Here is a 22,497-nt window from a genome sequence, read left to right as displayed (position 1 = left end):
TTTGTGAGATTTACTGGGTATGGTTGTTGTTGTTGTTGTATGGAGGTTGGACAATATATTCATAGAAAAAACACACATGCCGTATATTTTGGGTTTTGATTATTTGTATGGAAGTTGGACAATATATTCCTAGAAAAAACACACATGCCGTATATTTTGGGTTTTGATTATTTGTATGGAAGTTGGACAAAATATATTCCTAGAAAAAAAACACACATGACGTATATTTTGGGTTTGGATTATTTGTATAGAAGTTGGACAATATATATATTCCTAGAAAAAACACACACTTGAAAACAAAAAAGAAACAGACAAGATCAATTATTTTCTATGTTGACTTTAAGCGCTTATTTGCTCATTGATTACTTAATACTCCACTAATCTCCACGAATATGTCAATCTGGGGATCAAGCATTGGAAGAATATGAATCAGGTTTAATATTTATTTTTCATTGATGGTATATGTATTTATCCACATTATAAGTCTTCATTTACACAAAAGCTGTGTAACTTAGCTTAGTTATGGCTATGATTTTCTTGGTCTGTTCTTTCTTATTCTTGTTGCCTTTTTCTGGATCAGTATATTTCAAGATCGATCGTTTCAGTGCTGATAGAACAGATATTCTGTATAGGGGAGATGCCGTACCTTCTGTTGGAACCATAGAGTTCAATCTAGTCAATTATGTTACCCGTGTAGGTCAAGCCATATACTATGATACAGTCCCAATTTGGGACCGCAAGTCCAGGAAGCTCACCGATTTCACCACCCACTATTCCTTCACCATAGATACACGAGGTCGGTCCGTATACGGCCATGGGCTCACTTTCTTTCTTGCCCCACCGAGCTTCCAAATCCCACCCAACTCAGCCGGTGGCTTCTTAGGCCTGTTTAACACCACATACACTGACTCACCCCGAAACCAAATGATTGTCGTCGAGTTTGACTCTTTCTCGAACCCTGAATGGGATCCCCCATATGAACATGTGGGGATCAACAACAATTCAATTCGTTCTGCTGTTTCCACTGCTTGGAATGCTACTTTACACAGCGGTGACACTGCAGATGCTTGGCTTTCTTACAACGCCACCACACAGCTTTTGAACTTGCGGTGGAGCTACGGGGCTGGAAATGATTCTCGAGGGAATGAGAATACCAGTCTTTCATATCAAGTTGACCTCAGGGAAGTTCTTCCTGAGCGGGTAATGGTCGGGTTTTCAGCTGCCACCGGTGCTAATGTAGAACGACATGTCCTTCATTCCTGGGAATTCAATTCAACTTTGAATATTAAACCAAAAGGTGAAGATAATTCAAAGGAATTGAAACTGGCAGTGGGAATAGCAGTCCCTCTTGGAGTTCTAGTTCTTGTAGCTATGACAACATGCGGTGTTGTATATTTGAGAAAACAAAGAAATCCTTCAGAGAATTCTGAAGAGAAACCGGTAGAAGCAGTCGCCTTCACATCGATAAATGATGACCTGGAACGAGGAGCGGGCCCGAGAAGGTTTTCTTACAGCGATCTCATTTTAGCAACCAACAATTTCTCGAATGACAGAAAACTAGGCCAGGGTGGATTCGGGTGCGTCTACAAGGGCTACTTATCACGTGAAAACATGGCGGTTGCTGTGAAGAAAATTTCACAGGGTTCTAGACAGGGGAAGAAAGAATACATAACGGAAGTGAAGGTTATTAGCAGTTTACGGCATCGAAACTTGGTGCGTCTCATCGGTTGGTGCCATGATCAGACTCAGTTCCTGCTTGTTTACGAGTTTATGCCAAATGGCAGCCTCGATTCTCACCTCTTCGGTCAGAAGACTCCTCTTGAGTGGTCTGTGAGGTATAAGATTGCTACGGGTTTAGCTTCTGCGTTGTTGTATCTTCACGAAGAATGGGAACAATGTGTGGTGCATCGTGATATTAAAACGAGCAACATTATGCTTGATTCGGGGTTCAACGTGAAGCTTGGAGATTTTGGGTTGGCTCGGCTCATGGACCATGAGTTGGGTCCACAAACAACCGGTTTAGCCGGAACCATGGGTTACTTGGCTCCTGAGTATGTAACGACTGGAAAGGCTAGCAAAGAGTCAGACGTGTATAGCTTCGGAGTGGTGGCAATAGAGATTGCTTCTGGGCGAAAGGCGATGGATAATGTTGACCCAGATTCTGATCTTGGGTTGGTGCAGTGGGTTTGGAGTTTGCTCGGGAAAGGGGAGCTGCTTTCGGGTGTGGACCCGAGGCTGAACGAGTCCTTTGACTCGAAAGAAGTGGAGTGTTTGATGATGGTGGGGTTATGGTGTGCACACCCTGACCGGAGTCTAAGGCCGTCAATCCGGCAAGCACTTCAGGTGCTGAAGTTTGAGGGTGCAGTCCCAAATCTTCCAATGAAGATGCCGGTGCCAATGTACTGTGCAGAACCAGATGCTCCTTATGTTAGTTCCAGTTCTGGAGGAGGTTCGATAACTTACACTAGCGTTAGTCTTGTCCGTTAAATCATGATAATATTAATAGTTATCTTTGTTTGACAAGTGTTTGTTTTGTGTGTGGCTTTAATCCCAGAAGCAATCTCTATTCACATAGGTCACTTTTGATGGATTTGCAAAATGTACTTTTTAAACATTCAGGAAACTTTATTTTGCAAATGAGAATTTTACTATAAATAAAATGCTTTAAATTTTCTTTCAGATGCTCTATATCCTCCTTACCCTTGATAGTTGATACTAAAGGTAACCTCCAAAAATAAATGCTAAAAACATGTCCACTTACAGTAAAGTGACAGGCCACATGTTAAAAGATTGTATCTACATGGAAATGTGTTTAAACGCATTGGTACTGGTCAGTCCTACATATGAGTTGGGGCTACTCCCTTGATAAGTTGATCACGTAACGAAATTAGGTGATCCACGATCATAAGTGAGGCGAAATGGCTGGTCCCTAAGGATCCAAGGACACTGCACAGTGCTCGCATGACGACATACTTTACTCACCATTGTAACTTACTATGCGTTAGGAATGAGAAAGTGGCTTGCAAGAACAACATAATTTATACACTCAGTAATCATCATTTCATACCACATTTAATCATTTATATATACCAGCATGAACAAGTTTAATATATTCAACTTGTTTATATTTCAACTCAAAAGTAAATTTGACAAGCTGGATAAAGCTTACCCTTTTCAAATGATGACAAATTCTTTATTGTAACAATTATCATTTTTTTACTCTTCAGACCCCTTTGATGTAGCATATCACAATCACACTACATACAAGACATTAAGATTTGGTTAACTTTTAACGCTTATTTGAGGACGGGAATAAGCTGAAAGTCACCTCCCATACAAGGAAAGTAAAGGACAACTCGCTCTCTCCTAAAAGTAAGAAGTCAGGGTGCACTCAAAGGACGAGAGGGAGGGTGCACTATGCATCAGAGAAAGGAAGTCAAATGATTACCTGATCATGAATAAACGGGGGCTCTAAGGTTTCTAGCAACGGAATGGAACTTACAACTCACCCGCTTTTAAAAAAAGGGTAGATGCACGGTACCCCGACCGCGGAAGGGATCCCCATTCCCAAGCTAGCGACCCGACAACTCACCCGCTTTTAGCATAACACTGAACGGATTGATCAATGTGAAGGAAGGGTGAAGAACCTGTTATATAAACAACCCTTCAGGTTCAGCATGCCACACATCAGATCATCAAGATCACTCCTAACTTCACTTCACTATTCGTTCCTCCTTTACTTGCACAAATATTGCTTTCTGTTAACTCCCTCGTAGGACGTTTTGTAAACCTCTCTTTGGCTACCAATGGCAAGTATTTGTCAATAATACAATCATACTCTTTCTCACTAATTTTGGAGCAACACCTATGAAACATAAAGTAAAAGAAATACAAAAAAACCCCTTCCCATTGTAATTGTAAGAAGAATTGGGAGGTGGAATGGAATGAACTATTCCGAGGGAATGAAAAAAATGTGTTTGGTTGGTCAAAGTAATGGAATCACCCATTACATAAGTCATTCCATTCCCTCAAATTCATTCCATCCACTCCCCCTGTTTTTTTCCCATTCCCTCTCTCAGCCTACGTCACAAACACCGCCCATCACCTCCACCATCTACCACCACCACCTGTCGTCGTCACCACCCGCCACCAACCTCCGTCGACCACCACCACCGTCCTCCGTCGCCACCGCCGCCCGCCGCCATCGACAACAATCGCTGCCACCCGCCATCGCAAACCACCGCCACCTCGACCACTACCGCCATCCTCCGCTGACCACCACCACCATCCTAGCTGCCACCACCTGCTACCATCGACCTCCACCACCCATCGTCGCCGCCACCACCAACCGTCGCCACCACCATCGACCACCATCGCCGCCACCCGCCACCACCGACCACCGCCACCCCGACCACTACCACCACCCTCCGCCAGCCACCACCACCATGCTCCGCTGTAACACCTCGAAATTTTGTGTCCAATAATGTGTTAACACGTGTCATGAGTTTACACGTGGCATTAAATATTAAATAAAGGACTAAAGTTGACAAACCTTGAAAGTATGTAAATTCGAGGGTTGTAAATGTCAACGAAGGGTAAATATACTGAATAGTAACCCTAAACGATGCTCGTACCTTCAAACGAATAAATCATGGATCGTACGGAGCAAAACGCGGAAGAAAGTGAGAGATTACAAGCTACAGGGGTTAACTATGTCAACATGTTTAATTATACCTCTGAGTGACCCTTTGTCGAACCCGAGGCTTTGTAACAGTAAAATATACTCACTAGATTATACTATATAAATTTCGCGAAGTTCCGTTTTAAAACGAGAAAGTTATGATCAAATTCGTACGAGAGGGGTTAAAAGCGTCAACAACGAAAGCTAAGGCTTTTCGGATAATAATTAAACTAACCGGGGACTTAATAATGCGAGTAAAGGTCACGAGGCCCTTAACGGTAAATAATCAAGGGCCAAATCGCAAAGTTACCCCTTCAAAAACCGAATGGTTAGGTTATTAATTACCAAAGATTTGGTTAATGATTACAAAAGATTTAGAAATCTTGAAAATTAAGTCTAATGCGGGCCGCGTAAAGGTTATGCATGAGTTGATGCGGGCCGCGAGCCACCTGCAAACACGCGTTCTGACTTAAGAATTCAGGCGGCCCGCGTACAAGTTGCCTGATCTCTCATGCGGGCCGCGTGAAAGTCCCAGATGCAGAAACTTTGGACAGATTCAATGATTTAGCTTGTGAACGAACTTGTGAGCATTAATTGAAGCATGGGCGCCCTCTACTTGCCCCCTAGCATCAAGGGCCACCTGCTGATCATCCATGACTCAATGTAGGGTGAGTTGTGATGATCCTAAGCCTCATTTTTCACTATAAAAGCCAATGCATTGTGCACAATTGAATCACACCTCAAAAACCTGCTTTCTGATCATTCTTGGAGCTCTCAAGCTTTCCTCTATCCTTCTCAGTGGTGCACCAAGCTTCTGTAAGTTACCTAACCCTTTGTGGTTTCGTTTTTCAATAGTTTAAGCCTAAAAGTCAATCCGTCGTAATTAACGATTGACTTTACGATAAATCACGAATGGTCTAGTGATTTGTCGAATCAAAGATAGTTATATTATGGTAATCATGTGGGCATTAAACCCCTAAAGGGGCACCCCCTGATTCCCACTCTAACTAGATCAAATATCGAGTCAAACGTGCTTAGAAAAAGTCAACAGAAATGTCATTTTGCGATTTCTTGCAAAATCTGTAATGTAGATGATATGTAACCTGTTTGAACACTCATAAAACATGATAATAAGTATATAAACTAGTCTAAGCTTGTTTGATCCGACCATTTTCTGTTTTGACCCGGTTCGGAGCCGAAAGTCGCAAAAGTTTGACTTTTGCATTGACTTCAGTTCTGACCCGTTAAAGTTTGATTTAGATATGCCTTAGGACTCTCTTAGGACCAGGTTACATGATGGTATAACCCTCTGTGACCGGTTCGTTGTTTGTCCGAGTCTTTTACACATTTCCGTTAAATGCTTAAAAGTTGACCGTAACGCCCTTTTTAAATTAAAACGAGAATTTCGGACACGTGAACGGATCATAACCTTGGTTACTGATTTCTAAGCATGTCCCTAAAATTTCACGTCAATCCGAGGTCCAGAATAGGAGTTATGCTAAATAGCGCAAATTGCGAAACTTTAGTAATTAAATAGCGCAATTAGCATAACGCCTATCTAAACCCGGATTTCGACACCAAACCTTTTACTCACTGATGTAAAATAATATTTTGGGATTTTTAAAGATTTTTAATTATTTTTAACCTGCTCATAACCTGCGGTTATGGCAACGGTTCGGTAAATACCGAATATGCCCTTTTCGGCCATAACTTGAGTTCTACAAGGTCTTTTGACCCGATTCCACTTGCTACTGATTTTAAATAATAAATAAAGTATTTTAGACTTTATAAACTATTCGGGAAACTCAGATTTCCTGTAGAACTCTAAAACCTCTTTTATAATCTTTAAAAAGACCGAAATACCCCTACGGGGCATAATATGAACTTAAACTCGTTATGGGCATTAGGGAAGGTATCCTACTGATACCACAACCTTTTTAAAGCATGTTGACTTAGGAAAACAGTGTAGGAATCTTACGGTTACCCGTTGCGCCTTTTGCGCGCACGGTTCGGCTTATGTAACTAGTTTACATAAATTAGCCGAAACGGGTCAAACCATATTGTTTTGACCCCAAAATCCAGAGTATGATTATTATACCCATATAAAACAAGTCTCTAAACTTGTTGGGTCAAAATCACACTCCATTCACGGTTTTCGCCTTTCACGCGATTAAACCGTAGCTATCCTTTGAAACCGACCGGTCTAAGCTACGGCAAATATAAAGACCGTTAGGATTCTAATAGGTTATTTTAAACCTTCGTTCCAGAATAGGAGACCAGTAAAAGCTATCTGTGATTTATTCAATTAAGGATTATACTTGCAAAGGTAAATACTTTTAACTTATTTTCCGTTATACGGGCTTGGGTTACGGTATTTAAAATACCGCTTGGTCGGGCAATTGACCCCAACTCATTAGTAGTTGGGTATTATCAATGTGACCCGTTTAAAAACTTGTTTTGTTGGCTTAACGCCTTTGGGAGCTTAATGACCATGTCCCGGATATCCTTGGCAGCATTTATGAATGGCCACGACCTTGACATCCCGGTGTAGGCGTACACCCGGCATTATGTCTATAACTATAAAAGTGTAGCCGTTGGTTACCCGCCACGGTTTTATACTATGTGGTGTGCCTATTAAACTTTAACCCGATACGACTCGGGCGACCGAACGCATAGTAACATGTAATCCTTTACAAGATTTGATTATAAATTATCCCAAGTTATAAAGAGTTTGTGCCTTGAGCATTTAAACCAATTTTATTAAACATTTTACAAAAGTGTCGGTTGAATGTATTTACCAGTGTAAACTGACGTATTTTCCCCCAAAAAGACTAAATGCAGGTACTATGCGTAATTGGTTGGGATTTCTTCTTAGCATCATTAGAAGTCTCGCAAGCTTAAGATGCCTGAAGTCTGTTGAACAATACTTTTGTTATTATTTTTAGATCCCCTGTGGATTATTATTTCAACAATGGTGATACATTGATATTACACTTAACGTTGAAATATAATTATCTTTATGCTTCCGCTGTGCGTTCATATATATTGTGTGGTTTGACTATAATGTTGCCAACTACGTCACGGTAGTCCCCCACCGGGCCCACCGGTGAGACACGTGGAAATCGGGGTGTGACAGGTTGGTATCAGAGCCAACATTGAGTGAATTAAACACTAGCCTTTGTGTTTAATCTCAGTTACACAATTGCACGTACTTGAGTCTAGACAAGAAAATAGGACAAATTCGAATTGTTATTCCAGTTTGTCTTTTTATTATTTGTTGTTATTTAAAGTTTTGAAAGCAGGAATATGCCACCTGCAATCAGACGAGGAAGAGGAGGAAGAGGCAGAGGAACGATCATTACTCGCCTCATGATCAACAGCAACAGAAGGATCCTTCTGAGGATTCGCGGTTTGTGGCCGTTACGCCACCGCCACCGCCACAGGTTCAACCAGTAATACTAGATCCGCCAAGGCGTAGAAGATCAGGAGCACGGATGTCTACCCGAGGAGGGGAATTTCATTTCAGCACCCCTCGCCACTCGAGTGCTAGTCACTTTCCGTCAGTACCTGAAGAAGAACCACAATTAGGGGAACCTTCTGGTCACCCTGCAGAGGTGAATTCTGCACCAGTTGCACCACCTCCGCTACCATTCAGATATGACAATCCGATACCAGCGTACGGCGCTTCCACGGCGTACAATCCGTTTGAGCAGCCGACTCACACGCACTACAACTATAACTATGATGCCGATTCATATGTGATAGCGGCTAATTATAATGCCCTCCATGGAACCTCTTGGAGAGCAGATTACTCAGCTCATGGGTATCCAATACCCTCTAGATCTCCGATTCCGCAACCGGTGCCGCAGCCACGTTTTTCTCCACCAGAGCAAGAAGAAATACTCCACCGTTTAAACCGTGTGGAACGAGACTTCGAACAAGAACGCAAGAGTAATCGTGGATTTCTCAAAGGCCTTGCAAACCTACTGAAGGGAAGGAAGAAACGAGACCATTAGTCTCCTTCTGTAATGTTGTATTTACAATTTAGTCCCTGCATGGACATTTATCGTATTTCAGTCCCTACGTGGATTTATCTTTTTAGTCCCTGCGTGGACATCTATCTTGTATTGGTCCCTGCGTGGACTTGTTTTGTTTCAATGAACCTCTGCGTAGGTAGTTATTTAATTATAAAGTCTCGTTTAGGGCAGCGTGTAATCGTATTTGAAGTTTATGGAATGTTATGTTATAAATTTCATTTTTGTTGTTACTATATATGAAATAAATCAAAATCATTCCTTTTAAATTTAAATCTGCCTAAGTAAAGAATCTTAAGAGTGAAACCTAGCCATGTGTCTTTTTAGACCCGGCCAAGATGGTAAGACCTGATTAAAAAATTCAGAATTCCAGTTAACCTCTGTAATCATGTTAACGTCATTCTTATATAAGAATCCTTCTAAGGATTTCAAAGCCCAAATTAATGATTTAATAAATCATGGGTTAAATCATCAATAAAGATGATCATTTATTAAACATCCATTAGTGATGTAGTGCCTACGGGCCGAATTATTAAGCATCCATTAGTGATGTAGTGCCTATGGGCCATAATGATTGTCATATAAGACAAAAGACAGTGGTGGTCTATGACTCCCTGTCAGAAAGGGTAAAAGGACTACGGTTCAAACTTTCATACCTTGATTCTCTGTAATCTCGGCTAATATTATAAAAACATCCTCGTGACTAGGCTTTTGTGCCAATAACAATATTATTTTAATTAGGATAAGTATGTTCAAATCCTAAATAAAAGTGAGTAACAAATTAACCAGATATGGTCTCTGTTACCATGGTTAATGAATTGCCATAAAAGACAATTCCATAATAAACTCCTAAATAAAATTTTCCGTTACCTTCTGTAACAGATTCAAGTTACCATGGCTGATCCTAGTGGAGAAAATAGCCACTCGAAGGAAGACGAATATGATAACGCCCAAGTTCATCTGACGGGCGCAGAGTTGAAAGCTCTTGTCGATAATGCTGTCAAGGCAGCTCTGGATCGACAATATAAGGAATATACTGAATCTCGGAGCCGAACTATATCCAAACCACACTCAAAGCCGAAAACCCACACAAAATCTCACAGCAAACCGTTGTCCAAGCCTAAAAAGGACGATGATAATCATTCGTCCAATGAAAACAGTGTCCGTCAAGAAAGAGTATATACTGACGCATCTCGCGCCAGAGGATGCACCTACAAGTACTTTGTATCATGCAAGCCCCGGGATTTCACTGGGGGGAGAAAGGAGCGGTTGATTGTATGACGTGGCTTGACGAGATGGACACCGTGGTGGACATCAGCGGCTGTGCAGAAAGAGACGTGGTAAAGTTTGTGTCTCAATCATTCAAGGGCGAGGCCCTGGCTTGGTGGAGGTCGTTGGTTCAGGCCTCGGGAAAGGCTGTTCTATACAGCATGACATGGGAGGAATTCGTTTCTCTCATCAAGGAGAATTACTGCCCTCAACATGAGGTGGAAAAGATAGAATCAGATTTTCTGTCATTGGTGATGACAAACCTTGACTGCCAAGCTTACCTAACGAGCTTCAATACGATGTCCCGGTTGGTTCCATATCTGGTAACCCCGGAGCCAAAGAGAATCGCTCGTTTCATCGATGGGTTAGCCCCCGAAATAAAGGCAAGCGTGAAGGCCTCTCGGCCAGCGACCTTTCGATCTGTAGCCGATATATCTTTGTCCCTTACTCTGGATGCGGTCCGACAAAGATCGCTAAGGAACAAAGAAGCTGAAAAGAGAAAGCGTGAAGATGAAACTTCACGAAGGTCGAGCAAGAAACACCGTGGAAACGGTGATAACAAGAGGGGGTCGGAGTCAAGGAAGGATGGCCAACAGTCTGGTGAGAAGCCCAAGTGCAAGACTTGCAAGAGACATCACTTTGGAAAGTGTAGGCTCGAATCAAACTCGCAGACTCAGTCGAAGTCGTATGCTTGCGGGTTGTGCAAGTCCAAGGAGCACAAGACTGTGGACTGCAAGAAGATAAAAGATGCAACCTGCTATAACTGCAACGAGAAGGGGCACATTAAAAGCAACTGCCCTAAATATGCCAAGAAGCCTGAAGAGGCCAAGAAGAACAATGCTAGAGTCTTCAGGATGGAGGCGAAAGAAGCAGTGCTGGATGATAACGTGATCACAAGTACTTTTCTCGTAAATGATATTTTCGCAAGAGTACTTTTTGATTCGGGCGCTGATAAGTCTTTCGTAGATCATAAATTTTGCAAATTGCTGAATATGCCTGTCAAAACCTTAAATGTGAATTACGAGGTAGAGCTAGCAGATGGCACCATAGAACCCGTCTCCACTGTGTTAGATGGATGTGTGATATCCATTAAGAACCACTCTTTTCCTCTATCTCTACTTCCCTTTAAATTGGCCGGTTTTGACCTAGTATTGAGTATGGACTGGTTATCTCACAACCAGGCTCAAATCGTCTGCAACAGAAAGCAAGTGGTGATAAAGACTCCGTCTGGTGAATCGCTTACCATTCGGGGAGACACCCAGTACGGATTGCCTGAGCAAGTGACTATGCTCAAGGCTTCAAAATGTCTAAAGAAGGGTTATGTCATCTACATGGCACAGGTGATTATTGAAGAGCCTAAACCGAAGATAGAAGACATTCCCGTCATTTCGGAATATCCAGAAGTTTTCCCTGAAGATCTACCTGGTTTGCCGCCAGATAGGCAAGTGGAATTCAGGATCGATATCATCCCTGGAGCAGCTCCTATTGCTAGAGCACCTTACAGGCTAGCACCAACCGAAATGAAGGAGTTAAGGACCCAGCTGGATGAACTGCTGGCTAAAGGTTTCATCAAACCTAGTTCGTCTCCCTGGGGAGCACCTGTCCTGTTTGTTAAGAAGAAGGACGGATCGATGCGTCTGTGCATCGATTATCGTGAGCTTAATAAGGTCACGATAAAGAATAGATATCCCTTGCCGAGGATCGACGATTTGTTCGATCAGTTACAAGGGGCAAGTTATTTCTCGAAGATTGATTTGAGGTCAGGCTACCATCAACTGAGAGTCAGAGATGAAGACGTACGTAAAACCGCATTTAGGACTCGTTACGGTCAGTACGAGTTCCTAGTGATGCCTTTTGGGCTCACAAATGCACCGGCTGCGTTCATGGATCTCATGAATCGCGTCTGCAAGCCGTACTTGGACAAATTCGTCATCGTTTTCATCGACGATATTCTTATCTACTCGAAGAACCGAGCTGACCATGAGAAACACCTTCGCTGTATTCTCAAACTTCTACATCGTGAGAAACTTTATGCCAAATTCTCCAAGTGCGAATTTTGGCTACGAGAAGTCCAATTTATAGGACACGTTGTCAGCGAGTGTGGTATCCAGGTGGATCCCGCTAAAGTAGAGGCTGTCATGAATTGGCAAGAGCCAAAGACGCCTACAGAGATTCGTAGTTTCCTGGGGTTAGCAGGATACTACAGGCGATTCATTGAAAATTTTTCAAGGATTGCTGCGCCCTTAACTTCCCTAACCAAGAAGAAGATAAAATTTGTTTGGGGCCCTAAGCAGCAAGAGTCCTTTGATATTCTGAAGCAAAAGTTGAGCAACGCTCCTGTGCTGACATTACCTTAAGGTACCGAGGAGTTCGTAGTTTACTGCGACGCGTCACACACTGGCATGGGATGTGTTCTCATGCAGAAAGGCAAGGTTATTGCGTATGCTTCGAGACAGTTAAAGGTGCACGAGAAGAATTACCCACCCATGACTTGGAGCTGGGTGCCGTTGTGTTCGCACTAAAACTGTGGAGGCATTATCTGTATGGTATCAAGTTTGTGATCTATTCGGATCATAAAAGCCTTCAACATCTGTTTAATCAGAAGGAGCTAAACATGAGGCAACGCCGTTGGATGGAGACGTTAAATGATTATGATTGTGAAATCAGATATCATCCCGGCAAGGCGAATGTAGTCGCTGATGCCCTGAGTAGAAAGGAAAGGATGAAACCCATCCGAATCAATGCCAAGAGCATTGAAGTGAAGAATAATTTGATTGAAAGGATATTAGCTGCACAGCGAGAGGCTGTGTTGGAAACTAACTATCCTCAAGAGAAGCTGGGAGTAACTGAGGAGCAGTTAACTCTTAGCAAGGACGGAATTTTACGATTGAATGGACGAATATGGGTTCCAGTTTATGGAGGACTACGAGATGTTATCCTCCAGGAAGCCCATAGTTCCAAATATTCTGTTCACCCGGGAGCTGATAAGATGTATCAGGATCTAAAGGCAAATTATTGGTGGATAGGCTTGAAAAAGTCTGTAGCCGCTTATGTAGCAAAATGCTTGACTTGTGCGCAAGTCAAGGCTGAGCATCAAAAGCCATTTGGCTTGCTTCAACAGCCTGAACTTCCCGAATGGAAGTGGGAATGTGTAACTATGGATTTTATTACCAAGTTACCCAAGACAAGGAAAGGAAATGACACAATATGGGTTATCGTTGATAGGCTGACTAAGTCAGCGCATTTCTTACCCATCAAGGAGACTTATAGCTCCGACATGTTAGCCCAGTTATACGTTGATAAGATTGTAGCCTTGCATGGCATACCTGTGTCTATTATCTCCGACAGGGATACTAGATACACGTCGCATTTCTGGAAGAGTTTCCAGCAATCTTTGGGCACACGTTTGAATTTTAGTACGGCTTACCATCCTCAGACAGACGGTCAGAGTTAGCGTACTATTCAGACATTGGAAGACATGCTACGTGCATGTGCTATCGATTTGGGTGGTAGTTGGGATAAGAACCTACCACTAATCGAATTCTCCTACAACAATAGCTACCATACCAGCATAAAGGCTGCGCCTTTCGAGGCATTATACGGTAGAAAGTGTAGATCGCCTGTTTGTTGGGCGGAAGTTGGAGATGTCCAATTATCAGGACCGGAAATAGTCTTCGAGATGACGGACAAGATTGTCCAGGTTCGAGACCGTCTCAAAGCTGCCCGAGATAGGCAGAAGAGTTACGCGGATCCAAAGCGTAAAGATTTTCACTTCGAAGTAGTTGAAAAAGTGTTACTTAAAGTATCACCCTGGAAGGGGGTAATGCGTTTCGGTAAAAAAGGCAAACTAAGCCCGAGATACATAGGACCTTTCGAGGTTATCGAACGGGTCGGGTCAGTTGCCTATAAGCTAAACTTACCGGAGGAGCTCAACGGAATTCACAATGTGTTCCACATCTGCAATCTAAAGAAGTGCTTCGCTGATGAATCATTGGTGATCCCACACACAGATGTGCATATAGATGAGAGCTTGAAATTTGTAGAGAAGCCTTTGTTGATTGAAGATCGACAGGTAAAGAAGCTTCGGAGAAAGCATGTGCCTATAGTGAAGGTCAAGTGGGATGCTCGTAGAGGTCCCGAATTCACGTCGGAAGTTGAAGCCATGATGAAAGAGAAATACCCTTATTTGTTTGAGTAAATCTCGGGTCGAGATTTATTTTAAGGGGGTGAGGATGTAACACCTCGAAATTTTGTGTCCAATAATGTGTTAACACGTGTCATGAGTTTACACGTGGCATTAAATATTAAATAAAGGACTAAAGTTGACAAACCTTGAAAGTATGTAAATTCGAGGGTTGTAAATGTCAACGAAGGGTAAATATACTAAATAGTAACCCTAAACGATGCTCGTACCTTCAAACGAATAAATCACGGATCGTACGGAGCAAAACGCGTAAGAAAGTGAGAGATTACAAGCTACAGGGGTTAACTGTGTCAACATGTTTAATTATACCTCTGAGTGACCCTTTGTCGAACCCGAGGCTTTGTAACAGTAAAATATACTCACTAGATTATACTATATAAATTTCGCGAAGTTCCGTTTTAAAACGAGAAAGTTATGATCAAATTCGTACGAGAGGGGTTAAAAGCGTCAACAACGAAAGCTAAGGCTTTTCGGATAATAATTAAACTAACCGGGGACTTAATAATGCGAGTAAAGGTCACGAGGCCCTTAACGGTAAATAATCAAGGGCCAAATCGCAAAGTTACCCCTTCAAAAACCGAATGGTTAGGTTATTAATTACCAAAGATTTGGTTAATGATTACAAAAGATTTAGAAATCTTGAAAATTAAGTCTAATGCGGGCCGCGTAAAGGTTATGCATGAGTTGATGCGGGCCGCGAGCCACCTGCAAACACGCGTTCTGACTTAAGAATTCAGGCGGCCCGCGTACAAGTTGCCTGATCTCTCATGCGGGCCGCGTGAAAGTCCCAGATGCAGAAACTTTGGACAGATTCAATGATTTAGCTTGTGAACGAACTTGTGAGCATTAATTGAAGCATGGGCGCCCTCTACTTGCCCCCTAGCATCAAGGGCCACCTGCTGATCATCCATGACTCAATGTAGGGTGAGTTGTGATGATCCTAAGCCTCATTTTTCACTATAAAAGCCAATGCATTGTGCACAATTGAATCACACCTCAAAAACCTGCTTTCTGATCATTCTTGGAGCTCTCAAGCTTTCCTCTATCCTTCTCAGTGGTGCACCAAGCTTCTGTAAGTTACCTAACCCTTTGTGGTTTCGTTTTTCAATAGTTTAAGCCTAAAAGTCAATCCGTCGTAATTAATGATTGACTTTACGATAAATCACGAATGGTCTAGTGATTTGTCGAATCAAAGATAGTTATATTATGGTAATCATGTGGGCATTAAACCCCTAAAGGGGCACCCCCTGATTCCCACTCTAACTAGATCAAATATCGAGTCAAACGTGCTTAGAAAAAGTCAACAGAAATGTCATTTTGCGATTTCTTGCAAAATCTGTAATGTAGATGATATGTAACCTGTTTGAACACTCATAAAACATGATAATAAGTATATAAACTAGTCTAAGCTTGTTTGATCCGACCATTTTCTGTTTTGACCCGGTTCGGAGCCGAAAGTCGCAAAAGTTTGACTTTTGCATTGACTTCAGTTCTGACCCGTTAAAGTTTGATTTAGATATGCCTTAGGACTCTCTTAGGACCAGGTTACATGATGGTATAACCCTCTGTGACCGGTTCATTGTTTGTCCGAGTCTTTTACACATTTCCGTTAAATGCTTAAAAGTTGACCGTAACGCCCTTTTTAAATTAAAACAAGAATTTCGGACACGTGAACGGATCATAACCTTGGTTACTGATTTCTAAGCATGTCCCTAAAATTTCACGTCAATCCGAGGTCCAGAATAGGAGTTATGCTAAATAGCGCAAATTGCGAAACTTTAGTAATTAAATAGCGCAATTAGCATAACGCCTATCTAAACCCGGATTTCGACACCAAACCTTTTACTCACTGATGTAAAATAATATTTTGGGATTTTTAAAGATTTTTAATTATTTTTAACCTGCTCATAACCTGCGGTTATGGCAACGGTTCGGTAAATACCGAATATGCCCTTTTCGGCCATAACTTGAGTTCTACAAGGTATTTTGACCCGATTCCAGTTGCTACTGATTTTAAATAATAAATAAAGTATTTTAGACTTTATAAACTGTTCAGGAAACTCAGATTCCTGTAGAACTCTAAAACCTCTTTTATAATCTTTAAAAAGACCGAAATACCCTTACGGGGCATAATATGAACTTAAACTCGTTATGGGCATTAGGGAAGGTATCCTACTGATACCACAACCTCTTTAAAGCATGTTGACTTAGGAAAACAGTGTAGGACTCTTACGGTTACCCCTTGCGCCTTTTGCGCGCACGGTTCGGCTTAGGTAACTAGTTTACATAAATTAGCCGAAACGGGTCAAACCATATTGTTTTGACCCCAAAATCCAGAGTATGATTATTATACCCATATAAAACAAGTCTCTAAACTTGTTGGGTCAAAATCACACTCCATTCACGGTTTTCGCCTTTCACGCGATTAAACCGTAGCTATCCTTTGAAACCGACCGGTCTAAGCTACGGCAAATATAAAGACCGTTAGGATTCTAATAGGTTATTTTAAACCTTCGTTCCAGAATAGGAGACCAGTAAAAGCTATCTGTGATTTATTCAATTAAGGATTATACTTGCAAAGGTAAATACTTTTAACTTATTTTCCGTTATACGGGCTTGGGTTACGGTATTTAAAATACCGCTTGGTCGGGCAATTGACCCCAACTCATTAGTAGTTGGGTATTATCAATGTGACCCGCTTAAAAACTTGTTTTGTTGGCTTAACGCCTTTGGGAGCTTAATGACCATGTCCCGGATATCCTTGGCAGCATTTATGAATGGCCACGACCTTGACATCCCGGTGTAGGCGTACACCCGGCATTATGTCTATAACTATAAAAGTGTAGCCGTTGGTTACCCGCCACGGTTTTATACTATGTGGTGTGTCTATTAAACTTTAACCCGATACGACTCGGGCGACCGAACGCATAGTAACATGTAATCCTTTACAAGATTTGATTATAAATTATCCCAAGTTATAAAGAGTTTGTGCCCTGAGCATTTAAACCAATTTTATTAAACATTTTACAAAAGTGTCGGTTGAATGTATTTACCAGTGTAAACTGACGTATTTTCCCCAAAAAGACTAAATGCAGGTACTATGCGTAATTGGCTGGGATTTCTCCTTAGCATCATTAGAAGTCTCGCAAGCTTAAGATGCCTGAAGTCTGTTGAACAATACTTTTGTTATTATTTTTAGATCCCCCGTGGATTATTATTTCAACAATGGTGATACATTGATATTACACTTAACGTTGAAATATAATTATCTTTATGCTTCCGCTGTGCATTCATATATATTGTGTAGTTTGACTATAATGTTGCCAACTACGTCACGGTAATCCCCCACCGGGCCCACCGGTGAGACACGTGGAAATCGGGGTGTGACATCCGCGGCCACCTCACGCTACCGTCGACCACCACCACCCACCGTCGTCGTCGCCACCAGCATCGACCACCATCGTCGGCACCCGCAACCACCGACAACCGCCACCCCGACAACTACCGCCACCCTCCGCCGACCACCACTACCATCCTCCGCGGCCACCACCCGCTACCGTCGACCACCACCACCCACCGTCGTCGCCACCACCATCGCCGCCACCTGCCAACGCAGACCACCGCCAACCCCGACCATCGCCGCTGCCACCGCTAACAACCGTCACCTACCCACCACCGCTACCACCGACCACCTTGACCCATCGCTGCCACCGCCACTAGCCGCCACCACCCATCGTCGATCTAATTCATTCCTCTTTTCTTACCTACCAAACAACACAAGGTAATGATTTATTTCTTTCTTGCATGGTAACCAAACAAGACTATGGAATGTAATGATCCATTTCATTCCTTTGTCCATTCCATTACCTCGTCCATTCCATTCCCTCATCTATTCCATTACGCCATACCAAACAAACCCTTAATACTAACGCTTTTAAATATATGAGTGTTTGCTCATGTTATCTTAGTTTCTGTTTTTGTTTCACGGCAAATTTTTTTACTTTATATCTTCTGTGGGATTTGAACACAAAACCTACCCTCCTCCGCCCCGAACCTAAGTTTTAAAGATTTTGTCTTTTCCAATGGACCACCACCCCATTGGTTATCTTAGTTTAATATATATTTTTTTAATGGTAACTAAATTACTGAATATGCGATCCTGGGATGCCCTCAATCAAGCAAATGCATCCCCTCCTCCATAACGGTCAGAGTTGGATGTATACCCTAGCCATCATGCCACCAGTTCCGGGGAAAACCCACTCACTACAAGAAAACCCAGCAGTACCGGTGTCGCCGCTATTGGTGTCGCCGGTAATAGATCGAATCGTGTGCTACAATCAAGATTCACTTTTGGCCCTTGATAAATACATGATCAAAGGGTGGTGTTCTTCCCAAACAAACACACACTTCATATTCAAAACTTTTTCATTCTCCTCAAAATAAACACAGAGCACTTCAACAAAGCATCTTTACCGGAGCATCACCGAAGCACCATCGTCGTCGCAGCACCATCGTCACCGCAACACCATCGTCACCGGAGGACCATCGTCATCGCAGCACCATCGTCACCGCAGAACCATCGTCACCGGAGCATCTTCATCGTCACCGGAGCACCATCATCACCGGAGAATCTTCATCATCACCGGTGATTTGAATGGATTAAATATATGAGATTTGTTTGATTAAATACATGAGATTTGTAATTTTATGTAAAAAACGTCTTTGTTTTGTTTGATTGTATGGATTAGATATATGAGATTTGAATGATGATATAATGCTCCTTTGTCTTCCATCTTTGGTTGAGGTTTTGGATAACTAGTTTCAGGCAGAACTCCGGTGAAGTTTCAGGCAAAACTCCGGGTAAAGCATTAGCGGCAACAGGTACCAATAGCGGCGACATATGGGGCAATACCGGCGAAACTTTAGCGGCGACATAAACGGTCTTTAGCGGCGACATCAGTCACCTCTATTGCCCCATTTTCTTGTAGTGGCTCGCCCGAAGTCCCACTACGATAAAACTCGGTTCGGCTCGGTTTCGAAGTGGCGACCTCTAAGGAAGCCGCTAGTTCTAAACTTCATTGCCACCACTAATGTCCTTCAAAGTGATACTAGTGGGAGTTGAACTTGGAACCTCAAGAAGAGAAACTAAGTAACTAAAGACTACACCAATTAACTTGTCATGACATCTTAGTTTATATTTATCATTCAAATTTTACAAGCTAAAATATGGTGTAAAGGTGTTCGTTAATCAAATCCATAACTAATTTAGTAACATAATTTTTGTAAAGAATCATATAAACTACACTACAGTTTATTTGACAATCGTCACAAATATATATTGGGAGGGAAGTTTATTTTCTCCCTTCTTCGTCAGAAAGCCGTGTTTGATTGTCTTTGGCAATGTTTTAAAAAACGGTTCTACCATCCGGTCGAACCGGTTAAACTGTCCGATACACTAGGTTGAACCATCCGATACATCCGGTTGAACCGTTTCTGAGCCAAATCTGGTACGGCATAAAAACCGGATTTTTAAACATTGGTCTTTGGTCTTCTCATACTCAGGATTTCTTGGCACTCATCCCCACTAAAGATGTCACACCCCGATTTCCACGTGTCTCACCGGTGGGCCCGGTGGGGGATTACCGTGACGATGTTGGCAACAATATAGTCAAACCACACAATTATATAATGCACAGCGGAAGCATAAGATAAATATATAAACTTCAACCTCTGGTTGTAATATCAAATGTATTACAGAAGTTGAATATATCCACAGCGGATCAAAATAATAAATAATGTTCATTCAGATGCAGCATCGAGTTTGCGAGACTATGTACGATGCTTAGGACGCCTATACCAGCCCATTTCGTATAGTACCTGCACTTAATCTTTTTGGGGAAAATACGTCAGTTTGCACTGGTAAATACATTCAACTGACACATTTGAAAATGTTTATTAAAATTGATTTGAATGCACAAGGCACAAACTCTTTTATAACTTGGGAAAATTATTATAAAATCTTGTGAACGTTTTACATGTTCTTTTATGCGTTCAGTAGCCCGGGTCGTGCCGGGTTAAAGATTTATAGACACACCACATTGCGTAAAACCGTAGTATAAAAACCAACGGCTACGTCTTTTAATTTAATGTCGACAATATATACCGGGTGTACGCCTACACCGGGATGTCGATGGTCGTGGCCATTTCGTAAAATGATGCCAAGGATATCCGGGACAACGGTCATTAAACCCCCCAAAGGCTTTTAAGCAACAAAACTGTTTAAATGAGCCGATCATATTATTTAATTAACCACCTAAGCGATGGAAGAATATAATGCTCAATCAAGCGGTATTAATATACCGTAACCCAAGCCCATATAGGGGAAATAAGTTAAAGTATTTACCTTTGCAAGTATATTTCCTTAATTTGGATTAAATCACCGATAGCTTTTACTGGGGCTCCTAATCTGGAACGAAGGTTTTAATTAACCTCTTAGAATCCTAACGAGTCGTTATAATGGCCGTAGCCTAGACCGGTTGGTTCCGATATATATAGATATGGTTTAATCGCGCGAAAAGGCGAAAACCGAGAATGGAGTGTGATTCTGACCCAACAAGTTCAGAGACTTGTTTTATACGGGTTTATGGTTCACACTCTGGATTTTGGGGTTCAAATAATATAATTTGACCCGTATCGGCTAATTTATGAAAACTAGTTTCATAAGCCGAACCGTGCGCGCAATAGGCGAAACGGTTAACCATGAGAGTCGTACGCTTATTTCCTAAGTCAATATGCCTTAAATAGGTTGTGGTATCAGTAGGATACCTTCCGTGACGCCCGTAACGAGTTTAAGTTAATATTATGCCCCGTAGGGGCTTTTCGGTCATTTTAAAGACTTTTAAAGAGCTTTTCGAGTTTCTACAGGAAATCTGAGTTTCCCGAACAGCTTATAAAGCTTAAAATACTTTATTTATTATTTAAAATCAGTAGCAACTGGAATCAGGTCAAAAGACCTTGTAGAACTCATGTTTTGGCCGAAAAGGGCATATTCGGTATTTACCGAACCGTAGCCATAACCGCAGGTTATGAGCGAGGTAAAAATTAAAAAATCTTTAAAATTCCCAAAATATTATTTTAATACAGTGGGTAAAAGTTTTGGTGACGAAATTTTGGTTTCGATAGGTGTTATGCTAATTGTGCCGTTAATTACTAAAGTTTACTTTAAATGCGCCATTTAGCATAACTCTCATTCTAGACCTCGGATTGACGTGAAACTTTAAGGACATGTTTATAATTTAATAAGCAAGGTTCTGGTCCGTTCACGTGTCCGAAATACTCGTTTTAATTTCAAAAGGCCGTTACGGTCAACTTTTAGGCGAATGACGGAAATGCGCAAAAGACTAGGATAACTCATGAACCGATCACAGAGGTTTATACCAACATGTGACCTGGTCCTAAGAGGGTCCTAAGGCATATCTATACCTCACTAAAACGGGTCAGAACTGAAGTCAAAGCAAAAGTCAAACTTTTGCGACATACGGCTCCGAACCGGTTCAATATAGCAAATGGTCGATTCAAACGAGCGCAAACAAGTTTATATACTTATTATCATGTTTTATGATTATCAAAACAGGTTCCTTAGTATGTACATTACAGATTATGCATAAATCGCTAAAATAGCTTTCTGTTGACTTTTTGACCGCACGTTTGACTCGATATTTGACATAGTTAGAGTGGTGATCAGGGGGAACCCTTTTAGAGGTTTATTACCCACATAATTACCTACTCAAAACTACTTTTGATCCGTCATAAGACTGAACCATTTGCAAGTTATTGTAATGACAACCGTTAGTTACGACGGTTGTGTTTATAGGCTAACACTATGGAAATGCAAGACCAAAATGGTTATGAACGACTTACAGAAGTTCTTTCTTGCTTATAGAGCAGAGAAGGGTGCTTGGGAGCTCCTTAGAATGATCAGAGATGTATGTTTGAGTTGTGTGAATGTTATGCACATAAGTTTGCTATTTATAGCCAAAGAAAGCTCCTAAGATCATCACAACTCAGTCTACATTTGATCATGGATCATGGGCAGGTGTCCCTAAGTGATATGGGTCAAGTGTAGGGTGCCCATGCCTCATTCATTGGTGTTTGATCGTTCAAAGGCTCCAAAAGGCAAGTAGTTACAACTTTCTGCATCTGGGCGCTTTACGCGACCCGCATGGAAGTTCCATGCGTTTATAATGCGGGTCGCCTAAGGTTCATATATCAGACGCGTAAAACAGGAGGCTCGCGGCCCGCCTCAACTT

At 41.9% G+C, this 22,497-nt stretch overlaps 1 protein-coding gene across 1 annotated transcript; it reads left to right on the top strand.

Moving 5' to 3' along the window:
* The first annotated feature begins 368 nt into the window (after positions 1-368).
* LOC110903828 (L-type lectin-domain containing receptor kinase IX.1) lies at positions 369-2,621 on the top strand. The gene has a single exon (XM_022149622.2). It carries the CDS (start codon positions 523-525, stop codon positions 2,485-2,487), a length of 1,965 nt encoding a protein of 654 aa, XP_022005314.1. The 5' UTR covers positions 369-522; the 3' UTR covers positions 2,488-2,621.
* Positions 2,622-22,497: the final 19,876 nt, after the last annotated feature.

This window comes from Helianthus annuus, chromosome 14, assembly GCF_002127325.2.
Source record: "Helianthus annuus cultivar XRQ/B chromosome 14, HanXRQr2.0-SUNRISE, whole genome shotgun sequence".
Taxonomy (NCBI): Eukaryota; Viridiplantae; Streptophyta; class Magnoliopsida; order Asterales; family Asteraceae; genus Helianthus; species Helianthus annuus.
Note: the sequence above shows the minus strand (reverse complement) of the source record. Positions and strands in the feature narration are given on the sequence as shown.

Coding starts and splice junctions, on each gene's coding strand:
- LOC110903828 (XM_022149622.2), top strand. CDS start 523: ATGGCTATGATTTTCTTGGTCTGTTCTTTCTTATTCTTGTTGCCTTTT.